A 21,428-nucleotide genomic window follows, 5' to 3' on the forward strand; every position below is an offset into this window, starting at 1 on the left:
AGTTGGTGAAGGAATCGTTGACTGCAAATTCAGAAAGCGATGCTTTTTGTTGTTCATTTTTAAATATCTAATTGCCATTAATTAATTAATTAATTGTAATTTTATAATATTTTGTTTGTTTGTATTGAGAAGAGAGGGGTATATATAGCTAGAGGGTTTGGTGTATTGTCACATTTTAATATAAAAATTGTAAGGTTCTTTTCAACTTGTCATCTTCTCATAGAAGAAAGAGATTAATTATTTTGATAATTATATGTGATTAGAGAAAGACGAAAGTAACATGAAAGAGGAGAAGAAAACGGACCGATAGTTCCGGAAAATGGCCTTAATTAATTAAATAAAATAAAATTGATTCTTCTTCTTCAACCAATCAACAAAACCCTATCTACCTCATCAACGTACAAATTCTTTAATTATATTTTTTATTATTATACATTATTGTTCTTTATCGATTTTCTTATCTTTCTTTATTTTAATTATTATTGATAACATACAAATTTATAAATGGATCTCTGAAATGATAATGATAAATTAAACTACTCATCATCCTTGTTGTCATATTTGTTTGTTGTTTGAGAGTTTTTAAAGTGTGTACATTTGTTCTTATTATGCTTACTCAAGATATGTATAAAAGATAATCAATTTATTGCATATAAAAAAGATGTGTTTGCTTCATGTTTTACAGACAACTCAAACGGGTATATATTTTGCTATTTATCTTTAAAACGTTATATATATTTTTTCGTTGAAAATAATAAGGAAAAGTGTAGGTAAATAATGAGAATACTAAATAATGTGAACAATGGATATATCGGATGTTTAATTTAATAGGTATGCAGATAATTATATTCATTATTTTTAATTGGATAGTAATTTTTTTTTATTCGGTTTATTCATGCACAATTAACAATGGGTGGATGTTCAATTCATTAGGTGTGCGGATGATTATTCTAATGTTAGGGTTTAAAAAATAATTTAAAAGTGAAATATTTTTTTAGTTTATTAGGCCAATTTTAGAGCCTCTTATTCACATTGTTTATAAAAATCATTGTCTACCTAACAAAACCCAAATAATAATTTAGAGATGTACCAATTACTTGATATATATGATTATATATGATTATTATGAAATGTAAACTTACATTAATTTTACCTATGAATAAAGTAGTAACACTTAAGTTTAAGCTAAAAGAATAAAAACATATGAATAATTTTATTTTTAAGACCTTTTTCATGCAAAAAATTCTTTAAACTCATTTAAGACTTATTTGGATGAAATTTTAAGAAAAAAAATTTTTTAGGTTATTTTTTTAAAAATATTTTATAGAAAAGTAAAAATAATTTTATGTTTAGATAATTCATATAAAAGATTTTTTTTTATTTATCAATTATATTTGTATATAATTATATAAAAGTACTTTTTGTTTATTTATTATGTAAAAAATATTTTTTTTATAAAAAAATTTTTAAAAAAAATTTAAATTATAACTTCTTAAAAAATATTTTTTTATTTTTTTAGTATTTTTATTTTATTATTAAAAATTTATCAAATATGCTAAAAAATAAAAAAAAATCTTTTTTTATCAACTTAATAATGCTCAACCAACCACTTAATCTGATCCATTATTTACTTGAATTCTATGTCCATCGGCTCAAAGGCATATTGCAAGACCAAAAATTATAATTGTTTGTAAACTTACTTCTTTATAGAACGTAAATAATAATTATAACTTTGAGTAAATAATCGTTTTACATCTCAAAATATTACGATTTTGACAAAATAAATTAAAAAAAAATTTATTGCCAAAATAATTTTTAAAAATATATTTTATTTGACCAAATAAATCAAGCATATACAAATATATAAATAATTGACTAATTATTTAGTTTAATTTATCAAATAAAACTTATCTTTTGAGTTATTTTATCATTTATAAATTTTAAAATTCATTTTATTAAAAACATAATCTTTTATATCAAAATAGGTATTTACTCTCATCACTTCATGTAAACGTGCAACTTACCTATAATAATAGTATCATGAATTTAAAATATAAAGTCACCACTTCAAGAATAACTTTTGCTAAATTATCGGTTGTAAATATCTTAGCAACAGATTAATTAAGAAACAAATCATCAAGTCGAAGGGATTGCACCATTAAAATAAAATTGATGCATAGGTTACCATATATATATAGACCAAATGTCCAAATCTAGAAGTATAGCAGACATTAATATTACCCTTCAACTCAATTCAACTTCTTTATTATTGTGTGTACATATATACTTATGCTAATTAAACAAGACATCTATATCCAAATTGGATCACAAAGGTAGCTTTTATAATCATATCCTTCTTCCTTTTATGTTTTGGTGGGATGCTATAATCATATCTAGCTTTATTCCTTAATAAATTAAACATCGTTAGATCCCCCTCCTCCTCCCATGTGTGCTCTAATTAAGGAATTTAACTAAGATTAAATACCCAAATTGCTTTAGAATTAAATTATTTGATGATCTAAAGAGAGATATTTAAGTAATGTGTTATTTTTAATTCATTGTTCAATTAAGTATTATGTATTATAGTAATATAATTATTCTTATGTAAGATAATTATATGATTGAAATTTTTTTATATATATGTTCATTCAAGGTCAAGGTAAGCATAGTACAAGTCGAAACAATTAAATAATTGTTGACATGAAAGAATTCAAAAGTTAAAATTGCTTGATCTTAGAGTGTATCTTATTGATTGACCTTAATATATAAGGACATTAGGTCTTTTAGTTAGTTAACTCATGACATAGATCAGAGTGGGGTCACATTTTTTTTTTCACCATGCATGCTTAATTTATTTTTTCTCTCATTTTTATTCATGAAATATGATATGCTTAATCCTTTAGGTATTTTTTTATTTGTTTAAATTTATGCAAAAAATAATTTTACGACATGGTCAGAGTTTTTATAACCTAAATGTCTAGAATTTGGTCATCATTGATACTAAAAGAAGGAATTTTAACATAAAATAAATAAAAAATAGAAAAATATATGAAACCAAGAGATTATCAGCCAAAAACTAAACAAAACAACATTAATTTATATTTTATTTTTAATTAATTTATTTTTTTAATTTACAATATTTGTTATTATTAATTGCTGTTTAATTAAAATAAACTTTTGAGTAATATCTTTCCAAAACTACTCCTAAGATCACGGCGCAAAATCAAGTCCGTTTCTTCACACCTCACACTCGAAGTCCTTTGGGTGTTACGTTAATACAAAAAATTCAAAAAATATATAAAAGAACATCTATTTAGTATGAAAAAGAAACATTCTGATACTTAGTAGAAGAAACATCATAATGTCTAGCATAAGCACTATCTACGTAGAGGTTTTGGATTCACCTAAAGATATTTGGTTGATTTTTGACTGGTACCCTCTTGATTCCTAACATTGTTGATAAAAAAATATTTATGCAAATCTAAAAGAAACTCTTAGTGATGAGATAATAAGTTATATGCGAAGATGTTAGATTGAAAATAATGTGATTGGAGGAAGTATAATTGAAAAAGAAAGAAATGCTAAATTGATCCCTCTCATACCTGTGTGCCTTGTTTAATTTAATTTCTCGCAAACTTTTATTTGTGGAAGTTGTGTTATCTACAAATGCAATAAGAAAGTTGTATGAGAAAATGACAACACAAAGGAGCAGTAAAGTTTCATTTGATTGGGCCTCTAGGCGCATGTAAAGGCCACTCTTGCATATTGCTCTTTCTTCGCTTTGTCTTTGTCACACCCCAAACCCCACACTAACAAAATTCTATCTTATTTAAATAACTAATCTTATTTAGATAACTAATCATCTTTTAAATGACTAGGTTGATACTCCTATATATATATTGGCTTGCTTGATATCTTAGACCATTTGTTTTCGTTATTACTATCAAAATATAAATTTGGTCTGATCTTTGCAAGATGACTTTAAATTTAAAGGAAATGTTAGAAATATATATAATAAGGTTTAAATTTAAGTTGTTTTGTTTATAATATGAGAATGACTCACTTAATTTTATTTATTTACATCATAATTTTATTACAAAATAAAAAAAAGGCTTTTTTACATTTTTAATCACTCAATAACGACTATAATAATTTAAAAAATATTTATAATTTTTTATTAAGTTAAAATAAAAAAAATTATAAACTCACTAACATACAACTCAATCTAATAACTAAATAAATAAAATCAAAATATTTAAAATTAAATTTAATATTTCAATACTTAAAAAATATAAATTAATAACTACTAAATAATATTTAAACTCTTTATATTACAAATATTTAAAATACGTATCATTCTATCACCTTATTTCATGTCCAAAACTAACTCATGAAAGAAGAAATATCTCACACTTGTAAACTCTCTAAAATTCTTATCTTTGAGAGGTAAAAAACCTGTAATAACCTCTTTCACGTTCAAAAATAATCGTCTAGAGCATGAAACATTTGCAAGTGGGTAACCTAATATATTTGATCAAATTGGATCTACTAAAAAATATTCATCTAGAATTTGAAATATTTTTAGAAATATCTGATCCAATATTATTGGGTCAGCCATTTATAAATGTTTTATGCTGGACATAATTATTTTTCAATGCGAAGACAGATGGTGAATTACAAATTTTATATTTCTCCAGAATAAAATTTCTAAAAAATTTATAAATATGAGACATCTTTCACTCTATGAACTAGATTTTAGAATTGAATTAAGTCCACTTAATTTTATTTTTAATAATTTTTCTAATAATTATGCATGCTTAAAAAATGATACGATCGATGGTTAAAATAACAAAAAAAAAAATCAAGGTTGATCCCTTTATTAAGATAAAAATGATAATAACATCCAAGTAATATTAATTTTCATCTCTACTACCTAATAAATTTTCTATATATTTATGAATGATATATTATACACTTATTATTAGCAGTTATTAATTTATTAAGTGTATAGTGAAGCAAACCCTAGCTAGAAAAAGAGGGTCCAACAAGTTTGAAGATGTGTTGTGTGTTGTATTATCTTTTTTACTACATGCGCAAAATGACACAAATATAACACACACTTACATTTTCACTCAAACTCACACAAACACTGAGAAAGAGAGAGAGAAAGAGAGAAACATTATGAGAGTGATTCACGCCCACACGCCTTGGTTTGCCATTCAACCTACAGCACTGTAGACGATGCAGTTTCAATTCAGTCAAATTATTATTAATATTAATATTGCATTTATTGTATCTCCATACATACATATTCATTCATATTCATATACATGCTTCCAATTCCAATTCCAATTCTTCCCTCCTCTAGTACCTTCTTATTCTTAATTTATGGGACTTTGCCACTCAATATTTTAACAACATTTTTTTAAAATTTGATTTTTTATTTTATTTTATTCTAAAAAATTTACTAAAATTTTAAGAGAAATAATTTCATAACATAATATCAAAATTTTTATGATCGAAAAATCTAGAATTCAATTCTTGTTAAACTAAAAAAAATAGCATAACGCCAATAAAAAAAGAAAAAAAAAAGATTAATTAAACAAACTCAAAAGAAGTTCTTACTTAAAAATGATTATTAATAATATAACTATTTTTGTACCCTTCCTATCTGACTGTAACTAAAAAAAAAAAGTTTCATAATATATATTATAGTATATAAAAATTAACTAAAAAGTACTTTGAAGATATCGGTTAAGACTTAAGAAAGTTGAGTATTTTATTTTAATGATCTATTATCAATACCCTCAATACATTGAAAATGTAAAAGATTTATATTTTTTATTTATGATACTCTTACAAACAATGTTTTTAAGACATTTAATTTGTTAACAGAACTCTAGTATATAATAAATATTTTTAAATTTTAAAATATTTAGTCTACATTTAATACTTTGTTAAGTGCCCTAAATAAAAGGCCCTTATTATTAATTAGCAGAATTTCTTTTCTTATATTAATATGAAATTTAAGCTTTTATGATATAAAATTTCTCTCTCTCTCTCTCTATATATATATATACACGTTAAGATTATTATAAATAAAAATTTTAAATTTTTTATTTTAATAACTATAATTTTAATATATGTTCCTAAAACACATATATATTAACTAAACTAAAATTTTTATTTTAATAACTAACTTTAATATATGTTCTTAAAACACACATATATATTAACTAAACTCTTACAACAATACGTAAATACCGTTGCAAAAGTGTGTGGTATATATATATATATATATATTGGATTTGACTATGAAGATAGATTTACTAGTAAATAGTAACTAAGGATACATTAACGTACGGAAAATTTGTTTCCCTTGAAAGCGAAGAAGGAAGAAAATTAAAACAGTGAAAAGGAAAAGTGATGCATACTATGCATAATGTTTTGAATTAGGAGTTGTTTGGCTTTTCCTTTAATTTTGATTGAGTGATGGATTTGCTAATTGGTGACACCAAAGGCCAATATTTCTTGTTTGCATTGATTCGATTCTTAATTGTTGGATAACGACAAAGCTAGATATGATATTGAATTAAAGGATTTCAACTACCAACATCTGCACAACCATTTAGCCATTCATCATTAATTAAGTCAAATCCTTTGATATTATCAAACAGCTAGGCATCAAGCACCCCACCATCATCCAAATCATCAACTTGTTATTTCAAATATATATATATAATATAATAATAATTCCCTTCATTACTTGTGTTTATGGACACAAACCTATTATGTCTTTTTGCACCTCTTAGCTCCATTATTATCATTAATCATTGTTTCATCAATTGTTGTACTATTTGTGGATGTTGAAGAGTAATTAATAAATAATGATGGTAGCATTATTCTAGAACATCTTAAATAAATTAGAGAAATAATTATTTTTGTATTTTTAATTTAAAATTACAAAAAATAATTTTATTACGTAATATTAAATTTTTTATAATAAAAAAAGTTTAGAATACAATTATCGTTAAAAAAATAGTATAAAATAAACAAAAATAAAAAATTATATAAAATTTAAGTAAATTTTAAAAAATTCTTGAGTAATAAAAACATATTAAAAATATAATTATTTATGTGTTTTTTTATCAGTTTATATTTTTTAGAGAAATAATTTTATTATAAAATAAAATAAAATTAAAGTTTACAGTTTATCCTTTAATCCGTTCGTTCTCGTTAGCATATCAATTTAGATAGTGACTCTAATATCATTTGTAATATCTTAATAAATTCGCTTGTGAATTCTTTCTAAAAATAATGGTAAAGCTTTTTACATTCACCAATTAAAATACATTTACAAATAAAAAGAGGAGAATATATATATTCTTATAAAACATGTTTTGTTTTCTTTTCCAATTGACGTGGGACATTCCGTTTTGAAATTCCAAAATGTAATTTAACTAATATGTAATTGATAAACGTTTAAAAAGTGTTTTAGAATGATGAATCATTTTTCAAGAATATTATGATATTCTTTGATAATACAATATATACTCAGATGCATATATATAGCTAGATCTTAATTACATGCATAGTTTGCAAATAAAATTAACTAATTGTTGTTGTAAGATATATAGTTCTATCAAGTTATATTGTAGTCTCCATATTTTATTTTGGAATGTTGCGAGGTTTCAAAATTCATATATAATAACAATAATATAAAAAAAATAAGAAATAAATAAATAACTATACAGGATAGGTTATATTAGGTCATGAGGGCACATCTTATCATTTTAGCTGCGATGTAATAGTTTGTCGCATAAAGAACAAATTAAAGGAAGACACAATGTACTTGATTATTGCTTATTATGCGATGGCTTGAATTTTAATTTTTTTCCTAAAAAGGAAAAAAGAAAGAAATTCTCCTTGTAGGTGTGAACAAGATTGCTATATGTGTGTTTATGTCATTCTGCAGTGGCCAGGTGGTGGGCAGCCATTTCAATGGGTCAAAAATTTGTTATAAATAAGATATAAAGTGATGGTCAGAGTGATAGTCATTTTGATTTTCTGTAATAGCGAGTCAACTATATATTTTGGACATATAATAAAATTTACGATGAGAATTTTAGACATATTAAGTTTAAGATATGAATTTCTGGGAGAATTAATAAATAAAGATTGGTATAAGTATTATTATTTAGATAAGACTTTAAGAAAATTTAACAGATTTTTTTTATCATAAGTTTGTCGAAAATAAGAAACCAAAAAATTCACATTCATAGGATTATTCACGACAAAAAGACTAATTGGAACTCACAAAAATTTTTTAAAAGGAAATTTACTTAAATATTTTAGTAAATCACTAGTTTCAAAATTTAATGCGTAATAACAAGTTATTTAACAATTAACATAGATTTGGGAGTGATTCCGTTAGATGTTTAATACCGATGATTAAGTCACTTTTTGATAGTACATGAGGTGTTACATATTGTTAATGTTTGGGGATTATCTAATGACTGACAAATTAAATATTCAGGTCTATTTCTGACGACTGTCATTGCTTGATGATTTTTAAAAGTATCGTTCTTTGTCTTGGGGTTCGGCGGTGCTTGCATGGATGTACCACTCCCTATGTGATGCAACACATCGAGCCACCACTGACATTGCAAGATGCACTCTGCTACTTATCTCTTGGATATACCAGAGATTTCTCCAGTAGTGTCTACCTGAGCGATAGGTTTATATGTATCCCGTGGCTATAAAGTAACTGTTAATTATGATTTTTTTTCTTCTTCGTTTATGTAATTCAATATGATGTTCGATAAATTGAAGCGTTGTTATTCTTGTAAATCTCTACAAGTTGATAGATATGACACAGCAGAGTATGGATAAGTACGAGCAAAGAGTCTTCCAATGACTTTGGGAGTTGGATCAGTTACAGTTAGATCAGGTAACTGAGATTCTTTTATTCAGATACATTGGTATTTAGTTACTTATCTCGTTTTAGTACCTATTACTGATGATTATTTTTCAAATTATATTGCAATTCCGATGGACACAGTACGACGATCTTGCATTGCACGACCTCTGTCCGCTATGACTGAAGGATGAGGCAGAGTGGGAGACATAGATATCTGCTGTCTCCCTCATCTGTTTCAACATAGTTGAGTTTCACCACGTTAACAGGATGAAGTGTTAGGGACCCCGATCAATATCGACAAATTTCTGATCACCACATGACGGAGCGAGGACATGTGGTGGCCTACCAAGCTCCGAGAGTGGTATGATCATTTCAAGGCTCGGTTTGAGAAGGGACATTGAATCTCCAATCAGCCGTTCATAGACTATCATCCTACGTAGGAGTGTTGGGATTAATACTGGGGGCCTCCTGCGTTAGACCCCTGTCAGGACAGCATGTGCTTAATGATCCCAAGTTATTGGACTTACCGGGTGACGTTCAACCTACTGTCAGCCAGTCGAGGGACGTCCTTGACTTTCCCAAGGACGTGACTGATCGTCGTCGGCGTGCCAAGGAGGTTTGAGAGGACACCCAGAGGCCTACCAGGAGAGAGGGGTCCCAGAGAGCGCGGAGGAGCACGGAGGAACAGAGTCAGACCTCGCAGGGAGTGTTTGGATGTGGAGTCCAAGGAGGAGGTTGAGTATCACCGATAAAAGGAGCACGGTGATATGTCAGATGACCAGGATGACTCACCGCCTCCACCACTACCACCACCCCTCCTCCTCCTCCACTACCACCTCGACCATCAGGGTCAGGTTCATAGGCAGCTTAGGACAATTGGGATACTATCCCCTAGATGGCATGACCTCGGGGCATCAAGCAGTTTTCAAGAGACATCGATGGTCAAGGAAGCTCGCCAGGTTCATATCACCGACCAACACACAATACAGTGCATCACGGAGCAGTTCTACATCGACAAGGAGCAGAGTATAGAACATGTACAACAGCATTCATCTACTCTTATGTCTACCTCAGTTTGAGTTCCGTATATTTCACCAGAATCTGACACCTCATATGGCACACATATCTATTCCAGTGTTCATTAGTTTGCGATATTATCATCGGTAGACTATAATCTCTTGATGACAGCATCCCAATTAATTTGTTTGTGGATTTTGCTTTGGCACTCTGGACTTCACGATTTTGTTATTGATAGTAGGAATGATGACAAAATCTCATATTTACTCATCAAAATATATTTAAAAAAAGTATATATCTACATTCTTATAAAACATGTTTTAATCTCTTCTCCAATTGACATGCGACGCTACATTTTAAAATTTTAAAATATAATTTAATTAATATGTAGTAATTGAAAAAACGTTTAAAAAAAGTTATAGAACGATAAATATCTTTCATGGATATTATGATATTCTTTAAGAAGTGGTACTTGTTTAATTTTGACAATACATGAGTAGAAACTCACCAAATGATGAATCAACCCCATTGGCAGAATAAGTTACTATAATATATACTTAGATATAGAGATGCATATATATAGCTAGCTCTTAATAACATGTATAATTTTTAAATAAAATTAACTAATTGTTATTGTAAGATAGTTCTATCAAATTATATTATAGTCTCCATATTTATTTTTTTTATGTTGTGAGGTTTCAAAATTTCGTAATAACAATAATAAACAAATAAGAATATAAAAAATAATAAATAAATAATTATATAGGATTGGTTATATTAGGCCATCATGGCACATCTTATCATTTTAGCTGCGATGTAATAGATTGTCGCATAAAGAACAAACTAAAGAAGGACACAATGTGCTTGATTATTGCTTATTATGCAATGGCTTGAATTTTAAATTTTTTCCTAAAATGGAAAAAGATTGAATTTCACAGTATATATATATGCCAATTTTGAAAAGACAAAAGATTGGATATATTATTCTTGTAATTCTACATCTAATTTATCATTCATTCTTTTGCTTTAGCATCCAAATCATTCTAAGTACATACATACTAAACAATAAAATGTTAATACACAGTGGCGGAGCTTAGTTCAGATAATGGGTGGTCATGGCCCCCCAAACTTTTATTAAAAAATTAGTAATACTTTTTTAAAAAATAAAAAATAGTTCAGTTGGCTCAAATATTTTATTATGACTTAAAATACCAAAGTTTAATCTTCATCTCTTGTTTTTATTGCACAATAATTTTTAGTTTTAAACATTCAAAACATATTAGATTTGGACTGAATTGAGTGTATTCGCATTTCGCAGCTCTCTATTCAATAAGCAACACTCCCTTTACCTTTGAGTTCAAATATAAAAAATTAGGTATTTTTTATTTATGTAATTTAATATTATTTTATATTTTACCGTTTATTTAATTTAATGTTTTATATGATAAAAAATATTAGAATATTCAATAAGTATTGATATTATTGTATGTGTATAAATTGATAAAAAAATTCAATAAATATTATAAATTTTAATATTTGTCCTTCTAATTTCTTTTTTACATATTTTACTGGATATATATTCAAATTTTTATATAAAATAGTCATAAAAAATCAAAGAGTTGATGATGCATTTTTTAAGAGGAAGGCTAATATTCAAGAAGAAAAACATATAACTTTTATAATATCAACATTTGTAGATAGTTCTTCTACTTTAATGAATCACGAAGAAAGTAAGATACAACCTTCAAAAGTTTAAAAAGTTATATCTGATGATTTTGGCCTTAATTCTTTAGAACGATACCCTGAAAAATGGTTTCAAATTTGGCAATATTACCCAAATCAGAGAGATGAGGTTAAACGAGCTTATCTTAAATGAGATTCATATCAAAAGTATCTTGACAATTATCTTCTATCAGGCCCTCCCAAAATTTCGTTTCAAGTTCCGCCACTGTTAATACAATAAATAAAATTTTCTGATAATTAATTTTGTGAAAATATTTTAATTTTATATTTATTAATTAATTAAAATCCATAATAATCGTGGAAAATTTCAACCGAGGACGCGTCTTGAAGATCTTGTCGACAAAAATGCACGTTTAATTTGCATCATTTTCTCACACCTTAGATAGTAGCTATAGCTAGGTCAATGTGGTGCTATTTTTATATTTTCTATAACGACAAAAATGGGGACAAGCTTATAATAAATCACCAAATTTGATGATTAAAGATAAATCATAATTGCATTGAGAGAAAATTATTAGAGGAAAATACTCAAATAGACAAACGAAAAGAGAAAAGCAAGAAAACAACAAAACTAAAAACTTTGCATGGCTCAATTGATGCCTTGATTTGGAGTTATGTCATCAATGGGACCTTACAAAACAATTTGTTTATGATTTCCTAAAAATAATTAAGAAAATCCAAAACCTCCCTGAAACACTATTTGCTGTCTTCCCACCATTCCAACAAGAGTCAATCTCTCTTTGAAAATGGGCAAATAACAAATTAGTGAAATTGAGAGGATTTATTTTCGTAAAATTACTAGTTATAAATAGTTAGATTTTATGATTACAAAAAATATATTTTTTCTGTTTTTTAAATATAAATTTAATTTTAATATTATGTCAAATAATTTTATATTTATATCTAATTATATAATATTATATCAACAAAAATAATTAATTCTTTTTATATGATCACAGAAATAATTATTTAAAAGAATAAATATGATTAAATATATGTAAAATATATTAAAATTAAACATTTAATCTCTTAAAATATTTGTCCCAAAACCGCCATCTTGTAGTAACTATGAAAGCGGTCTATGAAATAATCAGTAAATATTTTTTTGCAACGGTTTATAGAGAGAATTGTCAAAAACAATAAAAAAACATAAAAAACAAAAAGATAACAAAAGTTAGAAGATTGGTCCATTTATTTTTTGAAAATAATTTTGAATAAAAAGTTTATTTTTTTGTTAAAAATCTTAAATAAATAGACTTTTTTTTAGTTGATGGATCGAATTTTTTGAATTTGTATAAAAATATTAACAAAAAAGTTTAATTTTTTTGAGAAATACAAAAAAATAATTAAATGAGCGGCCTATTTAGCTTGCGGGTCGGTCCCATTTAACCCGCTGTTTTTTCGAGTTTATTGGGTACAACCAGTTTAACTCAAAATTTAAACGGGTCTAATTTTAGAAGCAAAAGTTTATCAATTTAAACGAATAAATGTATTGGCCCAACAAAAGTGTTAGAGCCTAAGGTGTTGTTACTCTATAATTAGTCCAGACAGTTATGACAATTGGCACTACAACTAGCTATAAATAGTAGCTCGCTATTTATTGTTGTAACCAAATTTACCATTTCTCCTTGATAATAAAAATATCTCACATTCTCTTCTCTCTCACCTAACTTATCACTTTTTCTTTCTCACCTTTATTGTGCCTGATACCTTAATTGGTATTAGAGCTATAGTTTCTCTTCTATGGCTACACCTACACATGTCTAAGATGCTGAAGCTTAGCGAATTTTACGTCATCATTAATTTCTATGAAACTAGAATAAAAATAACTTTTTCAATGGAAGGATCAAGCTGAATCGATGATTGAAGGTCATGATATACTCAGTTACATAACGGATGAAGGAATTACAAATTGATTCAATGTCTTAGAAAAAATAAATTCATAATTTGTAAGATAAAAAAGGCAAGACGCCTTGCCAAAATCATGGTTGTTAGTCTTTATGACAAAGCCGTTTACAACAAGAATAGTTGGATGTGTATACACGCATCAGATCTGGAAGAGACTGAGGATCATTTTACGTTATAAATCAGAACGAAGTTTATGCATCCCAAGAACAAGCTCAGTTGCATCAAGATTGAAACATTTGTAAATGAATATGTGTTGGAAGTAAAAGAAACAATGGAAGCACTTGGTTGTGTAGGTGAACTAATGAAAGAAAGTGACTATGTCAATACAATTCTTCAGGGATTAATTGAGGATTATATACCACTAATTACTTCAGTTGTTGCAAGATTCACAAACATTTCAGTAAAAAAGTTATAGACATTACTGCTCACATATGAAAGTATGTTAGAGAAATTTAGAAAATCAGATTCAAGCATACAAGCTAATCTAGCTCATTATAACTCCAGGGTGACTTTAGAAATGGCTTCCAAAGAGATTTTAGAAGATAAAAGTTTAGTACAAGAAATAGATTTGGTGATCAACAAACATATGGTTCAAGATTTAATGATAAATAAAATTTTAGTCCAAGATTCAAAATCAGCTTAACTATGGCTCAAGGTTTAATGATAAGTTTGCTTATGATTAAAGATTCAATGGAGGTAGCAAATTTGACAATAGGTATAGAGGAAGAAAATCAAAATTTCTATGGTAATAAAGAATTTGACACTCAATTCAGCAATAGAGAAGATAGATCAAGCAATGGAAGTAGAGTAGTTTTTTAGGTGTGTGAAAAGATGGGACACACTGTCATAAGATGGTATAAATATAAACTTTCATATGATGAAAGAAATACTCACAATAATTCTAATTTTAGGTCACAGCAGCATCGACCACCTCAAGTAAATAAAAAATGTTGAAAATAGAATTACTATACTAGCTACAATTTATGATTAGAATTGGTATCCAAATTCAAGAGCAACACATCACATGACACTAGACCCACAAAATCTGATGGAAGGAGAAAGCTATGGGGGAGGGAGAATCAAGTTATTATTGACAAAGGCTCAGGTTTGTACATATCATCTATTGGAAAAGCATATTTTTAATATGATTTGAGCACAAAAAAAAATTTATTAAAGCAGTTTTGTGATAGAAGAAGTTCAAACTATAAGAGTTTGAAATATCTCTTTGAGTAGAAAGAGTTGAATATGCGTTAGAAGAGGTGGATGGAGCTTCTGAAAGACTATGATTTTAAATTGAATTACCATCTAGAAAAAGCGAACATTGTGACGAACGCCTTGAGTTGTAAATCTTTATATGCAGCTTGGATGATGCTACGAGAAGAAGAGTTACTAAAGGCATTTCAAGGTTTGAAACTGGGAGTTAGGGAAGAATCTGGAATTCTATGTTTGAGTCAGTTGCGAATTTCAAGTGATTTTAAATAAGAACTTTTGAAGACTCGTTATGATGGTGAAGCGTTACGTAAAGTATTACCGGCAATTGAACAGGAAAAGCAGTGGAGAGTGTCAGAAGATAAGGATGATTTTTAGAGGTTCAAGAACCGAATTATTGTGCCAGATGTCGGAGACCTGCGACAAGATATCTTAAAGAAAGCTCATAAGAGCGGGTTTTCAATCCATCCAGGAAGCACCAAAATATATCAATATCTGAGTATCAGAGACCATCAGGAACCCTTCAGCCTTTAGAGATTCCACAATAGAAATGGAAAAGTATCACAATGGATTTTGTGACAGGTTTTTCTAGAACTCAGACTGGTTATTACGTTATTTGGGTGGTTGTGGACCGACTAACAAAATTAGCTCACTTTCTCCCTATCCGGATAAGTTGCACAATGGAGGAATTGGCTCGAATGTACATCAAAGATATTGTCAGATTGCACGGCGTGCCTTCCACCATTATATCCGACAGAGATCCTTGTTTCACATCAAGATTCTGGGGAGCCTTTCAGCGTGTATTTGGGACCCAGTTAAGTTTGATTGCTGCATATCACCCTCAAACAGATGGTCAATCAGAGAGAACTATCCAGACCTTGGAGGATATGCTAAAGGCTTGTGTTTTGGATCAGCCGGCAAGATGGAATCGGTATATGCCACTAGTGGAGTTTGCTTATAATAATAGCTACCTTGCGAGCATTGGAATGGTTCTGTATGAGACTTTATATGGCAGGAAATGTCAATTCCCGCTATGTTAGTATGAAACTGGAGAAAGAAGCTTATTAGGGCCTGAGATGATAGCTGAAACTGCTGAGCAGATAAAGAAAATTTGTAGCCGAATGCTTATAGCCCAAAGCCGTCAGAAGAGCTATGTTGATCAAAGGCGAAAGCCTTTGGAGTTTGAAGAAGGGGAGCATGTTTTTCTGAAGGTTGCACCAACTACTAGAGTAGGAAGAGCCATTAAGACTAAGAAACTGAATTCCCGTTGGACCGTTTGAGATCCTAAAAAGAATTGGGCCGGTGGCTTACAACATTGCTTTACCACCGTATCTTTCGAACTTGCATGACATGTTTCATATATCACAGCTTCGAAAGTATACTCCTGACGCAAGTCATGTTCTGGAACCGGAACCGATTCAAGTGAGAGAAGATCTAACACTTCCAGTGATCCCGGTGAGAATTGATGATACTAGCGTCAAAAGATTGCGCGGGAAAGAAGTATCACTGGTAAAAGTAGCTTGGAGTTGAGCTGGTATTGAGGAACATACTTGAGAACCCAAATCAGATATGCAGAAGGACTACCCACATCTCTTTTCAGGTAACTAAATTTGAATTTTGAGGGCAAAATCCTTTGTTAGGTGGGTAGGATGTAAACCCCATTAAATTAGTAAATAATTATCCAATAAATTAATTTTTAATAAATAAAATTAGAAATATGAATATTATATTAAATTAGGATCGAGCTCATTGAAATGAGAATTTTGACACTAAATTTAAAGAATTCAGCCCAGGATTGGACCGAAAGGATCAAACCGGTTGAACCGGGTCCAATCCGAACCCATGAGCCCAACCGGCCCAGCACTTAAGTGAACCCAAGCTCTCTTCTTCCTTAATTCAGCAAAGCTAGCGCTGAAGATACACAGGGGAGAGGAGAAGAAAGAATTTCCTAACCCTTACGTTGATTTTAAATCACTGTAACTCCTCCGTCCGAGCTCCAATCGTCGCACCGTTTACAGCCACGCGACCACCACGTCGAGCTCTACGTTTCTACTGGAACAATTTCATAGGTAACCAGCTTATTCACTCTCATCCTCTTCTTCCCCAATTTTCATTAAATTAAGTGGAGGTATTGAATTTCTTTACTCTTTGATGTTTTAGGATCCAATTAGATTGAGGAAAACGTTCACTCTTACTTATGTGAAGCTTGAGTAAGGTGATGATATTATAATTCTATCTAAATATTCTGAATTTGTGCTTTGGGTATTAAATTGGGTGTATATGTGTTATGAATGTGCATTAGGTTGTGAATAAATAATTGGAGTTTGAAATTGTGGATATTGAAACTTGGAGGAAGCTTAACACTAGTATTTTGTTGAGGTTTTTGGGGCTGTGTTGGTTTTAATAAGTTGCCTTGATCATTACGAGAAAACCAGTCAAGGTATAGTTTAGGTTTCGTGCATTTAAAATATAATGTTCTGTGAAAATTTAGGCTAGATGACCATAAGATAGGTTAGAATGTATGTGTATATAATTATTGCCTAGTATCTTGTTAACTAGTTGGTTTTGGTTTGGTGCTTGTTAACTAGTTGGTGAATTGATAAGTTTGTTGATTAATGATTTGAGGATGTAAACATATGGTTGATGATGATTGATGGTTAGTGGTGATTTGATGAATTTGTTGATGATTTGAGGTATGATTATTGTGGTGATTGTTGTGATGATGAGGAAGGGCATGTTGTGTTGAAACAGGTAGGTTTGGTAGTGAAAAGAATAGAACTTTTGAATGAAGATGAGGTTTGGGGAGTTTAGCAAAACTTGGTTTTGGGCCGAACTTCGGCGAGTTATAACTTAGCTTTCGGATCCTTAATTTGTTTCCAACTTGTTTTAAATGAAAATTTGAGTTCGTGAAGTTTATGCCATTCGAAGAACGGATGAAAAATATATTAAATTGAAGAAGTTATGGGTGTTGGAAGATTTGAACCAAAAATTGTTTTCTTTCTTTCAATTCTGCAGCTTGCTATTGAATCAATTTTTTTTTTGAAAAACGCACGTCCATGCGTACGCGTGGCATGGAATTTTTGACAATGCGTACGCGTGTCCCCTATTCCAGCAAACATGGTTTTATGAGTTTTAAATCTTATTTCAAACTTTTAAACCTCTATTTTTATTCCTTTAGTCATAAATAATAGTATTAAATTTGATAATTAGACGAAGTTAGGAACTATAAATAACTTGGAAGTGAAGTAAAGCTGAGAAAGTGATGAATTGAATATGAAATGCCATGAATAATTATGTATGATATCTGGCTTGAATAATCAAATGATGTGAGATATGAGATTCCCTAGGTAAAGTATCGTGGCTTGCCACCATGTGTACCAGGTCAAAAACTCGATACTCTGTTGACCCTACAACGTAAGGGTGACCGGACACTTATAAATTCTTGAGAATGGTACTCCCATTGAGTGATTTGATATATATATATGAGAAAAAAGCTATGCATAGACTCATGGGGATGCGCGTCGGAGGACAGTCCAAAGGTTTAGCAAACCGAACTTGTCAGGTTGGCTTGATAACCGACAGATGAAACTCATCAGCCATAGGACAGACATGTATCATATGCATATTACTTAAATTACTTGTTTGTGCATTAACTGGGTGTGCCTAAGTGTACTTGTATGCTAAATGTATAATTGTTACCTGCAGTATTTGTAACTTTCTTATGCTTGTCTTTATTTGTTTATTTGTCTGTGATTTGTTGACGGAGGTAGAGGTATGGAGGAAAGGTAGTGGGACTTAGATTTAAGATTAAGTTAAGTTAGGTTTAGATACTTTTAGAAAACCACCTTTTATGGTTTCTATTTAATATTTTAAGTTTTATAATATGAATGTCGACATTTTAGGATTGTCTCTGGTATTCCCAGGAACTTATATCTTATATGTGTGGCACCTTTACCATGCTGAGAACCTCTGGTTCTCACCCCATACTATGTTGTTGCTTTTTAGATGCAGGTCGAGAGGCACCTCCTTAGACGTCTGAGCTTCTGAAGCGAAGTGGTTATCTGGTTACTTGTTGGATTGTATAGTCTTATATATATGTGTGTACTTAGTTTTCTCTCCGCATAACTTGTTTCTTTTGATCCTCTTAGAGGCTTATGGAGAGTCAGGATTTTGTTTATGTAAATTTGGGTTTTGGATATGTATACATATGTGTAAATATTCTCCGGCCAGCCTTGACTTCGCGGGCTGAGTTAGGAGCTTGTTACTTTGTATTTTTTGCCATCTGTTCCTGTTTTGGTTACCTTATGCTTAACAGCCCTAACTTTCTTAGTATGCAAGTTAACTCGTTTCTTAATCGTTGCGCTTTTATTTCGCTATTTTTATTTCATCTGTTCTTCAAGGTTCCTAGTATATTATAATCTTTCTGCTATTACATGTACATATTTTATTTTAGAGGTCGTAATACCACACCACCTCTATTTTACGGCTTAAACGTAAAGCTCAGTTTGGTAGAGTGTTACACCTATTATACTAACAGGAGGTGTGTAGTGTTTTTATCAATATCGTATATAATATAGGAAGGTACAGATTTAATCATTCACTTTATCACTTTATTAACTTATTCACTTTAAAAGATCTACATTTAAATTTTTTACGGATAAATTTAAAAAATTATCATTTTTTTAGAGACTAATTTAACTATTAATTCTTATTTATTACTTTAAATAATAGATATTTTTTTAAAGAATATTCCACTCTTTGTTTTACTTGTAGCATATTAGCTCGCCTAAAATAATATAATGATTTATTGCTAAATTTTTTTATGAAAAATATTAATTAAAGACTATTAGAATTTATTATTTTTTACCATCACTTAATTATTAATTCAATTTCTTTAGTTTAATAATCTAACAATACTTTATTCTATACTTTTAAACATTAATAATTAAATAATAACAAAAAATAATAAATTTTAATAACATTCTAACATTTCTTTTTCTTTATAAATATTCTTAATATAACTTAGAGTTGGCAGTGATCAACCTAGCTAACATATAACCCAAAATCAGTCCAAAAAATACGTGGAATCATTTGTTAAATAAACTTATCATAATGCTTCGGTCTAGCTAGCCCATGCATGTGTTATGAACACTGCTACTACTTACTACTATTATTGAAGGTATATATATATATATATATGTTGTTTAAAAAAGGAGAAGTTTAAAATTTAAAAAGATATTGAACGGCAAAGAGCAATAATTTTATTTGTTATATTGTATGGATATAAATTGAATATTTCAATTAATAATATGATAGGTTCCTTTACATGATATCAAAGGTTTTTGAACTGAAAAGTGAAAATGAAGCATTGAGTTTGGGTTAGGAAGGTGGGGAAGAGACACGTAATAATGAAGGGACCCTACAAACCTAAAAACGCCAAATAAAGGTATTACATTCCATGGAATACGGAATATGTATCTTAAAATATGTTCTTGGATTTATATTTTACATATTTTGATAGTTAATATTTATTAATAGAAGGATTATACTTTAGGAAAATTTTTATATATATTTAAAATATTGATGTTCCAATAATTTTAACTATTATTTTTTATTAATATATATTATATATATTTTTTATAATAATGATTAACGGTTAAAATTATTGCTAAAATATTGGTGTTTGAAATACAGTTAATTTTTTTTTATATTTTATATCACATCTTAATTTATTAAGAAGTATATATCACATCATAAAATTATTAAAAGTATATATATTGAATTTTATATTTTATATCACATCTTAATTTATTAAGAAGTAGATATATATTGTTACTCTAAAAGTAATAGTATTATTTTCAATTTAGCATAATTTTAATATGCTTTTGTACTGAGACTTGAGAGTAAACTTTTTTAAACGCGAGTGAGATTATTAATTTAGAATTGATAATATAATATCCATTCTTCTTAATTTATGATGAACACACACACACAAATGTCAAGTAGTAATGAAACTTTGCAGTATGATAATCAAACATTAGGTTCGTTAGATATATTTTATTAAACAATTATATTAATTATTATAAGTATATAAAAAGTTCAGTCATCAATTAACTATATATATAGTTATGTATTTGATGTTTTATATATTTTTTAAAGTTTAATTAGGCTAACAGATTTGTTTTTTACAAATTACTATATATTTTTTTAAAAAAATATTCTATTAATTTTATTTTTTTAGATACAGAAAAAATTTAATTATAAAATTGAGAATAATATAAAATATAAAAATTTAGTTATAAATTTAATAAAATTATAAAAACTAATAAAATAATTAAACTTTTTTAATTATATAATACTGTAAATAAATAATCATATATTATAAATTTAAATATTCTATCATGACAAATTTTACTTATTCACTAATAATTTAATTGAAAAAAATTATAAATTAATACGTATAAGTATACATAAATATATAATGACTTACTAGTTAAGTTTTAGTCTCTGCATAGCAATTTTTTTACTAAATAGTATTTTATAATTACATATGAATATTTTAAAATAAGTAAAATTAAAATATTAAAATATCATGTATATGTACTCAAAAGTAGCTCAAAGTGTTACCTAG

At 28.4% G+C, this 21,428-nt stretch overlaps 1 protein-coding gene across 1 annotated transcript; it reads left to right on the forward strand.

Moving 5' to 3' along the window:
* The first annotated feature begins 15,477 nt into the window (after positions 1-15,477).
* On the forward strand, positions 15,478-16,327 carry LOC112728772 (uncharacterized). Its single transcript, XM_025779063.1, has 3 exons — positions 15,478-15,786; positions 15,898-16,071; positions 16,166-16,327. Exons 1-3 carry the CDS (start codon positions 15,478-15,480, stop codon positions 16,325-16,327), a joined length of 645 nt encoding a protein of 214 aa, XP_025634848.1.
* Positions 16,328-21,428: the final 5,101 nt, after the last annotated feature.

This window comes from Arachis hypogaea, chromosome 2 (genome assembly GCF_003086295.3).
Source record: "Arachis hypogaea cultivar Tifrunner chromosome 2, arahy.Tifrunner.gnm2.J5K5, whole genome shotgun sequence".
In the NCBI taxonomy this organism is placed as follows: Eukaryota; Viridiplantae; Streptophyta; class Magnoliopsida; order Fabales; family Fabaceae; genus Arachis; species Arachis hypogaea.

What these genes read in the sequence shown, in the direction of transcription:
- LOC112728772 (XM_025779063.1), top strand. Translation starts at nt 15,478, where the DNA reads ATGGAGGAATTGGCTCGAATGTACATCAAAGATATTGTCAGATTGCAC. An exon ending in ACCTTGCGAGCATTGGAATG is followed by an intron (nt 15,787 to 15,897) that starts GTTCTGTATGAG and finishes ACTGCTGAGCAG; the next exon opens with ATAAAGAAAATTTGTAGCCG. An exon ending in AACTGAATTCCCGTTGGACC is followed by an intron (nt 16,072 to 16,165) that starts GTTTGAGATCCT and finishes CATATATCACAG; the next exon opens with CTTCGAAAGTATACTCCTGA.